Source organism: Xiphophorus couchianus, chromosome 5 (genome assembly GCF_001444195.1).
Source record: "Xiphophorus couchianus chromosome 5, X_couchianus-1.0, whole genome shotgun sequence".
In the NCBI taxonomy this organism is placed as follows: Eukaryota; Metazoa; Chordata; class Actinopteri; order Cyprinodontiformes; family Poeciliidae; genus Xiphophorus; species Xiphophorus couchianus.
Genome location: NC_040232.1, coordinates 18,836,400 through 18,850,293, shown reverse-complemented (window position 1 = coordinate 18,850,293; position 13,894 = coordinate 18,836,400). Strand labels below are relative to the sequence as shown.

Here is a 13,894-nt window from a genome sequence, read left to right as displayed (position 1 = left end):
TTGAGGTTTGTATATAGAGAAAATATGAGAAACTTCAAGGAAGTCTGAATACTTTTGCAGGGCATTGTTGCATTATGATAGTAAAACTAAATGAATGGGCTGTGATGGTGGTATGAATCGATGTCAAATGGAGAATTTGTCAGTAATGAGTGAAAAACAGCTGACATGACTGATGATTTTTCAGCCACAGACAGACCTCTGTTCCTGCTGAGAACACATTTAAAAAGAGATCCTTCGTGATTTAAAGTAATAAAAAAAACAGAAATAAGACATTGTTGGCTGGAAACTGATGACAATAAAGCCTTCAACACACAAACATCAGATTAAGCTGCTGGACACAAATTGTTCAGATCAGATTAAGCCACAGACAGAAAGAGAAGCAACTGGGCAGATGGAGACATGTGGATACCTGTCAGTAAAGACTGATATCATGTTGTGTTGCCTTGAGAGTAGCAGAAGCATGCTGGAGCCTTCAGGCAATGTTGACACACAACAACACACAGCAGTGATGGGGGCAACACAAGCAACCTTCCTGATCTGCACACACTCACTATTTAACATCCTGCATTTACAGCAGCACCTTATGACTCAGAACAGCCTTGAAATTACCTGAGAGATTGTCAGATTAAGGTGTGGCTACATGCAAGAGCAGCAGGCTGAGGTGGATTATTATTGGCTAAAGCAGCAACGGTTCCCTGATAGTGAGGAAGTGTGCTAAACTGTTCCGGTACACTAATGGCTTCTCTCAGAAAGTGAAAGAATTATCGAGCGTTTTAAGTTTGGGTTCAGAGCCAAGTAACCGACTCACCCTGTGACTGACAAGCAAAACAGTGCCATACTTTATGAAATCAAAAGACGGGATCTTATTTTCATTCTTACCCCAACAAGGGATACCCTCCAGCAAGTAAAGACAGAAGAACAAGAGTAATCCGGATCAGAAAAAGTAGGAATGATAAACCAAACATTAAAGCAAGACGTAGTTTTGCATGCACACATTCAAGGACAAGTCGGGACAAAACCATCGGGCGGCGCAGCATTTCCAAAGCCTGACAGCTGGAGGGGAACGATCATTGTGTAACTTAGAGCTCTGGTAGTGCCAAAAAAAAGCATATATTTTGGTGCTTTTACTTTTTTCCCCCCTTTCAGAAAAAAAGTGTTAATTTCTCGTAATATTCTTTACTACACTGGATTTCAAAAAAATGCACTTGAATTTGAGTCCAATATAAATTTCTTATTATTTAATTAGAACTATAATTGTCACGGAAACCAAATTGCTGGATGATAAATTGCCCCAGTAATTATTGCAATAAACATTAATGTTTTGAGGCCAGTTTCAAGTAATATATTGATGGTGGAAAAATAATGCAAGTTCACGCTCTCAAAGATCAATAAATGTTAATTTTGTAAAGAACACTTAACATTCGAATTGGAAGCCAGTTTTAAATATCCAAAAAACGAAACTAAAAACAGTACTGGTAAATATAATGAAAGTAAAAACAACACACAACCAAAATCATAAATAAAATGGATTATGAAGTCTCTGTAGACATAATTGCCTGTCAAAAAATATTAATTAGAAAGGAAATTATTCTTTCCTTTCTGTTCTTTGCACAGGTAATGTCCACAGGTGAGTCTGTGGTTTCCAAAAGTTTGTAGCCTTATTTGTGATATTTCTAGAAGGTCTGTATACGCTACACCATAATGCAAAAAATTCTGGTGAGGGATAAACCTGTTGCAATAAGCAAGTAATCGCATGGTATATTAAAATAAGCTCATCTTTCTGATGCTTAATATCTTTGACAGGCAATTTTGCTTAAAGAAACTTCATAATCCATTTTATTTATGGTTTCGACTCAGTGTGGTTTTTATTTACATTTTATTTATTGTTTTTGGGTGTTGTGTTTCGTTTCGGATATTTAGAATATCTTCCAGTTCCAGTGTTAAGTGTTTTGCACATTATTAAAGTTTATTAGTCTTTGAGAGAGCAAACTTGCATTATTATGCATTATTAATATATTGCGTGAAAATTATCCCAAAACAACAATATTGCCATTTATTGCAGAAATTTCTAATACAATTTATTGTTCAGCACGTTATTGTGACAGGCCCAATCCAAATTATTTTATCATATGTTCCATTCTCATTTTCTCTAAAACTATAGCAGCTGCTGTGGCACTTACACTTCTGATGGAGTCTCTTGATATAAAGATCATTGAAATAGAGCTTGTAATTTTTAAGAAAATATAAATTAGATTTGGGTGTTTTATTTTAAACACATGCTTCAGAAAACCCCTCTGGGGCTTAAGTTTTAAAAAGCATTTACTTGACTTTCTTTAAGGTGAATTCTAAGAGTCACATGTTTTAGCTCCTGCTGTGGTCTGCTACCATCCAGCACAGATGAGATGAGGGTGATCATGAATGAATGGATGAACCGCTTCAGATCAAAGGGAAGAATCCGAGGAGGACTGAGATGGAAAAGATGCATGAGGGTACTAAGGGTAGAAGGGTCAGAGGGCATTACCTGCATGTTGGGGAGGGGGCGGGGCAAGGTGCCGGCACACGACCTCCGCTCCTCCTCCAGAGCCCGGCTCAGCATCTCAAACTGCCTCTCCTGCTCCCGCACGGAGGCCAGCAGGGAGGCCGTACTCGCACACTGCTCCATTCACACACTGAGAGCAGAGCACAGGACAGGACAGGACCGTCACCACACAGCACAGGGACAGATGAGTCCAACACCAGGATTTATCAGAGGACAGAAAGAAAACCACCAACGTACACACAGATAAAAAGTAGGGCTCTGACGCAGGGTGCAGTCAGGAATCTAAACAGCAAAGAAGCGATAATGAAGTTTATACTTAATTAGCGAGAAGCTGGAAAATAAAGCAGAGAAAAAGTGATGAAAGTGGAAACAGAAAAAGCAGAAATTGCTAAAACAATTCAAGACAGGGAGTGACATAAGCAGATTATCGTCACATTTCAATCTTTCTTCACCTACAGCTAAGCAGGGTTAAAATTAGAAAGTGAGATTTACAACAACAGGGAAGAGCGGCAATTTTCAGCTGCAGCATGTGGAGCTTGTTAGCACCTTTTGGCTTCAAAATAGCACGAACATGAAAAGGGGAGAGAGATGTGAGAGCAGAGAGGGGCTGTGAGCTTCTAAACTTTAAAAGACTGGGGCAATTCATCGAAGCAACAAAAAAGACAGGTTATTTAACAACAACAAAAAGAGTTGCGATTATATATCAATTTCTAAATAAGATATATTTTATTGTAAGGATACTTATGACATTTAGGTTAGTGGTACAAAATTACTCGAGTCGTATAGTAAAAGTGTTAAACAGAGAATTTATTTTAGGTACTCCTCAGTCAGAAAGAGTCCACACCAAAGAGTACTGCTGTTATTATCACCTGGAACAATTTTTTAGTTTCCATTAAGCCAATTATTGGTCGAGCTTTTAAAAATCTAAAGTAGCACAGTTGATCCTGATTGGCTGAATTCTTGGAGCATTTCTAGTTTTGCACTAAAATCTGTGTTAAAACTAGAAACAAAGTTAAAGGGTATTGATAGGGTTAGTAGCAGAGAAAATGTCATTAAAGCGTCTCAAAGCAAAAATGAAGCCAAGCTTAATGCGTCAAGTTGTGTTTGAACTTTGTCCAGTGAATGAATGCAGAGCTACATTGTATTTTATGTCTGTAATGACTTTTAAAAAATGCCTCTCAGCAGCCATGACTGTACCTAAAAAAAATCCAACGTTGCGCAACCATAACTCTGGTTAACAATTAACCACCAAGGATCCAAGATAACGCCGTCCATGGCCATCGTCTAAAACTTGGTGGTTGTTCTCAGCTTCTTTGAAAAATTGTGTGAACACACCAGACTGAAGACAGTTGAGTCAAACATAAATGGACCGCTTGACACACGATGCCATAAAACTAAATGAGACCCGATACGCCATTTTAAAACAGCCTACTGAGCTATATTGCTGTGAATAATGGAGGCAATCAATCATGTCAAATGCACTCAATTTAACATGTAGCCACAAAGGAAATGCTTGGAAAGAAATTAAGACATGGTTGCTTAGGAAAAACGCAGAGAAAGAAGGGTTTTTTTTTCTACTGTTAAATAAAGAAAACGCAACCTAAACACATGCCATAGATGGTATAAACCTAAATTACAGTCCAGCCCAAAGTAAGACCATCACAGTCTTAGACTTTTATCCTGGCGTGGGAGGACAGAGGAATCTGGAAAAGGATTACTTCAGCAGAGTCTAATAAAGGAATGACATGAGCATGGCTCATCTCCAAACCAGGGCAAAAATCATTTTCTGCTTCAAAGTTCATTGACTCATGGATCTCCAATCTGCTGTCCGACCGCATCGACGGGACTGTCTAAGTGTGGATGTATGCCAGTTTGAGTGTGTGTTCACATCTGTATACAAGTGATGTGTGGTTGGGTGTCAGAGAGACTGAATAAAGTGGCAAGTTTGTATGCTTGTTACTATTCTCAAATACTCCAACAGAGCACTGGCAACTTTTTGTGAAGTTAAGTAAAACGTTTTTTCCGTCTGTGTGGGAGGAAAAAATAATTAAAGAAAAGAAAATAGAGACATTTGTGGTCAAAGGCACATTGGAGCAGCAAGAAAACACTCCCGTAGTACCATTGTCATACATTCCAGAGTAAGATTTAGCGTGTCATATCCTGCCTCAGCTGTTGGGAGCTGTCCTAAAAAAATAAAGGGCTCATAATTCATCTTTCATCTGCGTTTGTCTTGGTATTTTAAACAAAAAAGCTGGAAAGAGAAAGTGGGTAGACCCCTGTACTGTTTCTTAGGTGAAATATGTAGACAAGAAAACAAGTTGGCTTAAACTTATCTCTAAAATAAAACAAAAAGCATGTTTATGTTGAAAAGGCTGTCAGGTGTTGCCGATGAGATCTAGAAAAGCAACTTGTTAATGGGAACGGGTAAGCATGGACCGGTCTTCCTTACCAGGTTTTACAAAGTTTCCATATTAAAACTGACAAAAAAGTTGTTTTCATACCATTCAGGTTTGTGTTTGTCTCAGGTTACAGCAGGTTGCAGTTTTAAAAAGTCCCAACGATAATGTAAACATACCTAGAAAAGGGTTATCTACCTTTTCCATCTTGTTACCGAATGTTTTACTTTATTTAAAAAATAAAAAGAAGCTGAATGCATTTCTGTTCCAAGGCAGAATCTGCTCTGTTTTGGTCTGAAAATATTCCACTGTAACAGTTATAATGTTTGACCCGAATACACTATTACAACTTTAATATTATGGGAAATAACAAAAAAAAATGTAAATATCACTTATAGAAGGTTTTATAGCAATATTTGCTTCTTTTTAAAATATATAATTCTGGGATTACAATTTTTAAAGAGATTTCAATGTGAATCGGGTGACACAACTTAAACAGAACTTCAGCTTTTAAAAGGCTGCCTACGATTTATAAAAAAGTATTTGGCTGCTTTGAATAAACTCTAGGTCTATACAAAACTTATTAATCTTTGAGAGGGTGAACTTGTATTATTATATCATTATTATATTAGTTAAAGATGGTCTCAAAATGACAATATTATCGTTTATCGCAATAATTTCTGGGACAATTTATCATCCAGCAAAAATGTATTGTAGTGACAGGTCTAGCTATGACGTTAATATAACTAGTTAGTAATTTATACACCAGACGTGTTGCTTTTGTTTTCAATAAAACCAATTAGTTTATGTTATACAATCTTATAGAGAGATCATGTGGTTTTCTTATTCCATGCAAATCTAGTGAGAATCTGTGAGATAAGTCTTTTTTTTATCAAAGTTAAGAGTTGTTGCATCTTTCTGACAGAACAAACACATGAAGAATGTAAACCTAATTTCCTGTCCCTTCCTTTCTGCTATAGAGAGTTAGTCAATCCCAACAACTTTTAACAAATCTCAACGTTCTTGTGGAAAGATGCACTTTGCTGTGAAAGCTGTAAATGGTTTCCATCACTTAAAGCCTGGGAATCGGCCATTGCACTATTATTGGGCCATTAGCAGCACAACCCTCTCTGTTAAAGGGGCAGTGCAGCCAATTAACTTCTCAAAGAAGCAATACACCATAACCAGTATATGGCAAATATTTAGTCCCCCCCAAAACATTTTTTGCTTAATGTTTTATATTATCTCTTTTATAATATACCATATCTTCTATTTCAATCATTCTGTCATTGAGGTAGTCCAACACACATCCTGTTCATATCTGAAATGAAGTTAAAATGCTGTTGTGGCCTGGACAAGAGCTTTGCTGACTCAGCTTCATCTGAATGGTCGCAGCGATTTGGTGAACACCCTGTGGTGCTTTGTGCATTGACCTTGGCCTAAATCCAGATAGTCCCACCTTTACCATCCTGACATGAAACCACAAGGGGCTCTGGTCCTGGCCCACACTACTCCACATGTGGCCATTAAGGCAGACCCCAAGAAAGTGAATGTTTCAAACATGTCCACCTTCACTCACACTCAGGGTTTCATGCAGGCTTTTCAGGAACCTCTGCAAGGCCAACTGCCTCATGTAGACAACACAAGCTCATTTATCTTAGTGGGAAAGGAAATGAGTGGCCTTGGGCGCATGGAGGGAATCTGAATATAACTGAACAAATAACACTAAAGAAAACATGTTCAACCACAAGGCCAACTGCAAACATATCTACATTTTATGTCCCCGATATTATTATCATGCTTTGATAGTGTTATAAATAAGATTACGGTAGTTATCATCAGTCACGGTTATGTTTTGATTGTGTTGAAGTTGGGTGCCAATTTGTATGTGTTGTCTTGCTGTGTAAAAAAGAAAAGCATCCTCTCAGCATACATTATGATTTTAATATATTCAAAATATTGATGGAATATAAACTGTAATTCATCTGTCATGTCTATAAAAGCATAATAAAATAAAATAAAATAAAAAACTCAGAACAATTAGTCTTCCTACAATAACAAAAATAAGCTAATGGATGACAATTACTTTAAAAAAAACTGGCAGTATGATTGGGTTTATTTACTGTCAAGCTATATTTTCTCAGGTAAGTTTATGTTACGTTTATGTCTCATAATAAAAGGTTTTATATTTATTGATTAGCATTTAGAGGTCCAGATATGCGACTTAAAGTAATTGGTGTTGCTAAGAACTTCAATCGATAATGCATAAACTTTAGTTTTAAAGCGATATTTGTGTTTATCACTCTCCAGAATTTGTGAGGCAATGAGATTTATTTATGCAATAACTTTTAACATCACTTTTCTCATCACCACAAGTAACATCACAGCCTATAGCTATGAAATTGTATGTCACTAATAGACATGAAAGGCACATCCCAGATCAGCAGTCACTTCCACTAATCACCTGTTCTTCTTTATCTTCAAAACTGTCTCATACTCTGCCTCTTGGTTTCAGTTTAGCTAGTTTCTCTGGCTTCTTTCCAACTAAAACCGACTAACAACCAGTAAATGTCTGACTTGTGTGCAGCGTTGTCACTGATGGCTATTGGCCAAATCTGTTTGTTAATGTCATCTGCATTCCTAAATTAGGGGGTAAATAGCACAAAGTACACTCTCTAGGGAAAATTAAATACCAACCAAAGGTAAGTGACATAGCAGCAAACAGGCACAACACACTCTTGGACAAATCGGTGATAAACATTTAGCAGAAGAAAAAAAACACAGACTTCTTAAACCTAAAATCCTACTTCATCTTAAAGATTATAAGACCATTTAGTGATCCAAAATCTCTTTTAATGAGCTATCAGCAAACATGTAGAACATGCCATACTTTGTTGACAAGACTAGAAAAATGAAAGTGGTTTAGTCACCTTTGTCACATAGCTCAGCTAATTCTTGAGGTGGGAGGGTAAAAACAACAACAACCAATGCCAACAAATTTATTAGGGACTTAAAATTAAAACAAAACAACTTGGTCAAATTCCCTGAAATCACCTATCTGGAAAACAGCTTTTAGAATGAAAATCGAAATAGTTTCTTGTTTTTGCTCAACTTTTTAGCCTCAGTCTGGGTTAATTATTTTTTAAGGTTAAAGAGTTTAATGTGTTTTTACTGTTACTTAACTTCATTATTTAGCATATTTTAGACATTAAATCCTTACCAACTGAACAGAGAAGTCATGGGTAAAAGGTGTGCTGGTCGTTTGGCCCCTTCACCATTTCATATGTGAAACTTAACGTTATGCTGACCTCACATTAAGTTTTAGGAGGACAGAGCAGTGGTGGGGCAGTCCGTAAGTTACTAATGTTTATATGGACAATATTGTAATACCACATGTTTAATACTTCACTGTTGCGGATATAGGAACATTACAGACATTTTTAGATCCCATAAAAACACAGTGTCTGCATTTAAATAATTTATATTTTAATTATGGACTATATCAGAATTTTGAATATATTTAACAAACATACAATTTGACTCCAAGCAGCAGCCAGGACAAAACAATTTATTTAAATCATTTTAAAACTATGTCCTAGACCTAGAAAGTAAAACAAACATGAATCGACTTAGCTTTTGCACTGTCCATTTGATTCCTAACCCAAATTTTCTCACAGCATCAGAAATCAAATAATGATATCAAATGACAAGAAGTGGTGTATTTGTGTTTTTTGCTGGTTTAGCTGACAAATATTTCTAAACCATTGTTGCACATTTTACAAATCCTTCTGATCTTATTGGGTTAACATTTAGAAAAAAGTTGTTAAGAGATCTAAAAATACGCTGCATTCTGACTTTTTATTTCTAAATGACGGACTTTGTTCTCAGCCATCACAAAAGAATAAAACTTCAGCACAGATCTTACAACATGAATCAAGTCAAAAGCTACATTACAGAAATATTATTCATTTTGGTCCACTGAGAGGCATCTGTTAATTGTACAAAGCTAATAATGATCTACATATTACATTATGCCTTGATTTCTCAATAACCCTAAAGAGAAATGTCTATTAACCTGATAAGCCCTTTGATTTAATGATTTGTTTAAAGTCCAGGACCACCTTCAGCTCAGGGAAAAGAAAACAGAAGCTAGCACCCACTGACTAGCTGAAAATAAATTAGCTTCCATTGATAGTACAGTATCCATCAATACTTCAACATCTGAGCAGAAGCCACTAAATCCACTGACCACCATTGAGATTATGTAACTGTTGCTTTGTGTAGAAGCTGGTTAGCACCATGTCATTCTAGGCTGCAGTAAGTAGTGGTAAGAAATAAAGGAAACATATCAACACAGCAAAACCATGTGATTATTGAATGGAGTATAAACAGGGAACTGGTAAAGATATTAATGGCTGCAGCGTTTAATAGCTAGTTAAAAATTAACACATTCTGAAGATCACATTTTCTCAGAATTTCCCCACTGTGGGATAATAAACTATCTTTCTATAGAATCGCCAAGCATTTCAGCTTGCGTTGAATTAAAACTGACAATGATTTACTACGTTTAATCTGCGAACAGAGAGTAATCGCTTGTCGACAAGAATGTTTGCGCAACGGCTGCCGAACAAGTCGGTGGTCAACTTTTCCAAGAAATCTACCACGAGCTCCCAGGGAGGCAACCGAGCAGAGGTTTCACTTCACCGCTGCGTTTATCTGCTCGCTTTGATCCACTCTGCGTTTACCATCACATACAGAACACGCAGAGGCAACCAACACACTCGACTTTCAAGTAGAAACAGGCTGATGGTGTGATTGGTGGAAATGTAGATCAAGGGAGATAAATCAAAAAAGGAGAAACAGACAGCAAGGAGGAGCAAGCATAGCAGAACTCCAGCCTCAATGTGTGTCAGAAGAGGGACACACCCATGGTGCGCCCTGCAAGTCATTCATTACACACTAGCAAATGATAGCCCTGCTTAAAACACCCGACCAGCTAGGAAAACTTCGGTCTCCACAGACAGAACGGCCAGGAATCATTCCAAGCAACAAAAGAAGTATCTAAAGAAAGGACGTTGTGTCCATTTTCTCTTTCAGTGGCCACTCCCTTCTTCCCTCATTGCAAGAGGGGACATTTTTAAGCGTGCCCAAACTTGTCCTCAATCTACTCCATTTGTGTTCCAGCAGGTTGCAGCAATAATCACTATAGGGTGAACACAGAAATATGCAAGGCATTTCTATGCTTCACTGATCAGCTGATTGTAGCAAAGGGGGAAAAAATAAGTAAACAAGAAATTATTTAATTGCAAGTGCAGAAACAAAGTTTCAGGTTTGCTGTGTTGCAGTCTAGGCAATCAAACAAATCCTACAGAAAATTACATTCCACTAAAGTACAGAACCAAGAACCACTAAAGAAAACGACACAAAAACCTCTGAAAAAGGCACTGAGAGCAACTTCTTTCTTCACGAAATGAAAAGAAAAATCAAGTGGCATCAGATTTTAGCGGTTGTATGATTTCTCTTATTTTTGGCAAAACACAACGAGCCATTGCTCCCGCTACCGTTAGACTCACACGTTTGTTTTGGTTGTGTTTACCCAGAATGCCCAGCGTTATAGCCCACTTTCTGCTTTTGGAGCGGCCTCCGGTCTGCTTAACATCCACATAATGCATTCAAACCGCACCAGAGTTCACTTCAACCAAACACAGACCTATGTTTTTAGGTGGACCAAAATTAGCTCTTTTGGTCCACATCAGAATTCGATTCCACATTCGCATCTCCCAAACGAACAGACTTTGTAGACATACAAATCAGTTTAATTAACACGGACTAAACAAGACTGGTGTGAATACACTCTTAGGAAACAGAACACACTCTAGATCAAATAATCTAGAATCTAGATTATCACAGAAGCAGCAAAGACGCCCTAGGTATCATTGGTGCAGCTCAGGAGGGAGAATTTGTCTGCAGGACAATGGTGGTGGCAGCATCAGCGAAAATGGTCAGACTTGATGGGTAAATGGATGCAGCCAAATAAACAACAATCTCAGAGGGTTAAAACTTTCAAACCACTTCAAACTGGAGTGACCCCCTTTAACATGCCAAACATCCACACTAAACCTTAATAAAAGTCTCGACAAAGAACGAACCGAGGCAAGACTTGAAAATTGCAGTTCACAAAACCTCTACATTCACTCTCAGGGAGTCTGAACTATGTTGCAAAGATCACCTGATAAATTTAGCAGCCGTCTAGATTTGCAGCTGACGGCTGTGAGGTGTTTCTACAAAGTATTGTCTCAGAGTTGCTAAATATAAATGCACGCCACACTCTGCAATTGTGTATCTCTTTTTTTTTTTTGCCTAATAAAATCCCAGTAAAATAGATTAAAGTGTCTAGTTCAAGTTGGAATGAATACTTTAGCAAGGCACTGCATATCCAGGCAGATTTCCTGTCTGTATTCAGACTCAAAAAATACTGTAAGTGAAGGTAAAACTAAGCCTCCACACTAAATGAAGCAACACTCCTGTTGTCACCACGCCCCACCGGTCCAGACCCACACAACAGGTTCTTAGACTTGAAACGCCGTCTCCCTCTCCTCTGCCTACCCCACCACATCAAAAGACAGCAGCTGAGATTTCACACCAGACTTTAAACACAGACCAAGATGTGAACAAAAATCAAAGGCAATCATACACACAACAGGAGGATAGTCACCTGAAAGCTCGGCGCAGGTTAACCACACACAGAGAGTGGGCGTTTCAGGGCACACAAAGGGCGAAATTGATAAGCAAGCTGGACTTTGACTTTGAGTTTACGGTCTAGTATGCGGTAAGGCGTCCCAGGGGACTTCCGTGTACTCTCACCTGTCCTTGGTACACAGGAAATCCCGGGGAAAGAGGCGGAGAAATCTTTTTTTTTTTTTTAAATAGCGTTTTTCAAACGCGTCAATCAGTGAAGAGGCGATGTTTTACGTGATAACACCACGCAAGTCTTTCATTTGTATTAAAACTTACCAACATAACGTGTAGAGTTTGTTCTCTTTTCTATATAATTGCCGCTTTCAGGTCAACGTAGTTTAATACAACTTTCGAGTTATTCATCAACGAGACGTAGACGTTGATGCTAGCTCAGTTAGCTCCACGCTACGCCGCTAGCCTGTTCAGGCAGCCAAGTTCAGCAAACCAAAAGTCGCTTCCGCTCCCACCACCAACAAACCCCAAACCAGCCACACGCAAAACGAAACACTGCCAGAATTGCCATTACCCATGTAGTAGACACTTTCAGTAGGTTTCTTTCTTAAAAGTCCATAAGTGTTTGATGGCTTCGGGCCTAGCCAAGCTCTCTTGTTTGACACAATCCGGGGGAGCCCGACCCCTCCGGGCTGCGTGAAGAGTTTGGGTGAGACAACAAAAACACGTCGGCGCAGGGCGATTTTACACCCGAGAGCTGCGGAGAGGAACCACGGTGAATACCGGAGAAAACACCCACCTATGCAGCGCAGTTTTTTTCCTTTCCTCCTCGCCTTCGCTGTCTACTTGTCTGTCCTCTTCCTCTCCGCTGGGGGGAGGAAGATGTGGGGGCCAGCGACAGATAAGAAAGCCGGATAGTTCAAAACGATACGAGCCAGATCCAGGGTGGATTTATTCTAAAGTAATTAGGGTTATGTGGTTTCTAAATTTCACAAATGATCCAATAAACAGAAGAAACTTTTTGTCACTCCTATGGGAAAGGTCGGTGTGGCTCCTCACCTTCCCACAGGACTCCTCCCCTATGACTATGTCACATCCAATACAATGGAAGAAGTCCAACTTCGGCTCAGATCATTTTCCAGAAGCTTCACATACAGGTGCAACTCAGTTAATTAGAATATGTATTTTTTTAAAAAGTTGATTTCTTAGACACAATATATTTTCCGCGATTTACTGCAACAGTGCAGCGTGGCATGGAGGTGACCAGCCTGTGGCTCTGTGGAAGCGTCGCGGATTCGGAGGTGGATTTATTTGCAACTTCTTCTATTCTTTTCATAATCCTCTCACTGGACCTCAAGCAACTTCCAACTTCTCAACACCCTGGAATCTTGGTTTGCAAAGGAAACACAAAATTAACTTAAGGGCTTCGTATCACCTTTTTTTTCATCAACACTTGTCTTGTTTTTGTGTTTTGCTTCTTCCTTGTTTTTTTTTTTTAATTATTATTTTTGCAGAAGTTAAATTTGGTTTTATTTTCTGGCTCTCCAAAAAATAGCATAGAGTTTACACGTTACAGCCTTATATTTTTCTATTCCTGAAACTTTAGAAGAGAAATAAATATTTACTGATCTACCTAAACTTTGTAGAGTTCAGATGTTGCCACCGTGTGGCCGAAATGAGGAACTTCTCCAGAGGTTCCACCTGTCGAGGATAACGCCTTTACTGATCTTACAAAAAGCATAACCAAAGTTCTTAAAATGGGTGTTAAATATGACATTTTTAGAAGTACTCATCGAATGCATTCTGCAACAACCAGCCTGCTGAGGATCTTCATGATCTTGATCTGACCTAAAATGAAAATTTGTTTGACACCCCTGCTTCACAGGAAAAACAGGTCTAATTCATCACCTGCTAATTACATTGGATAGTTTGGTTACATTGTGTTGAAGTCATATCCAATTATCATTTAAAAAAAAATGATGCGTTGTCATCTTGAGCGATCACGTGATATCAGAGGAGAGGAAGAACTCAATTTTACCAGTGAGAAGCTGCCGGGATTTGGATTTGTGCGGTGTCCATGTTGTTTTTCACTGAGCTGCAGGTTTTCCTCTGGAAGGACGAAGTTGAGCTGTGTCCTCTTGGTGCCTCTGCATTTCATCCACCTCCTCAGCGGGAGCATTAATGGAGCTATACTTGACACCTAAGTGTCAAACATTGTGGAAATGTCTAGCAGCTATCTGAGGGCCTCCTACTGACCTGTCATTTTCTA

General features: G+C 38.5%; 1 protein-coding gene across 11 annotated transcripts in view; it reads right to left on the bottom strand.

Annotated features, from left to right (window-relative positions):
* Window positions 1-12,696, bottom strand: part of ctnnd1 (catenin (cadherin-associated protein), delta 1) — a 32,739-nt gene extending 20,043 nt beyond the window's left edge. For 4 of the 11 annotated variants that reach the window (XM_028018942.1, XM_028018943.1, XM_028018938.1 and 1 more), the window contains exons 1-2: window positions 12,425-12,696; window positions 2,522-2,669 (exon numbers count right to left, since the gene is read on the bottom strand). In XM_028018942.1, the coding sequence (XP_027874743.1) occupies window positions 2,522-2,662 (141 nt within the window). In that variant the 5' untranslated portion in view covers window positions 2,663-2,669; window positions 12,425-12,696. The other 7 variants (XM_028018944.1, XM_028018940.1, XM_028018939.1 and 4 more) reach the window with 6 other exon arrangements.
* Window positions 12,697-13,894: the final 1,198 nt, after the last annotated feature.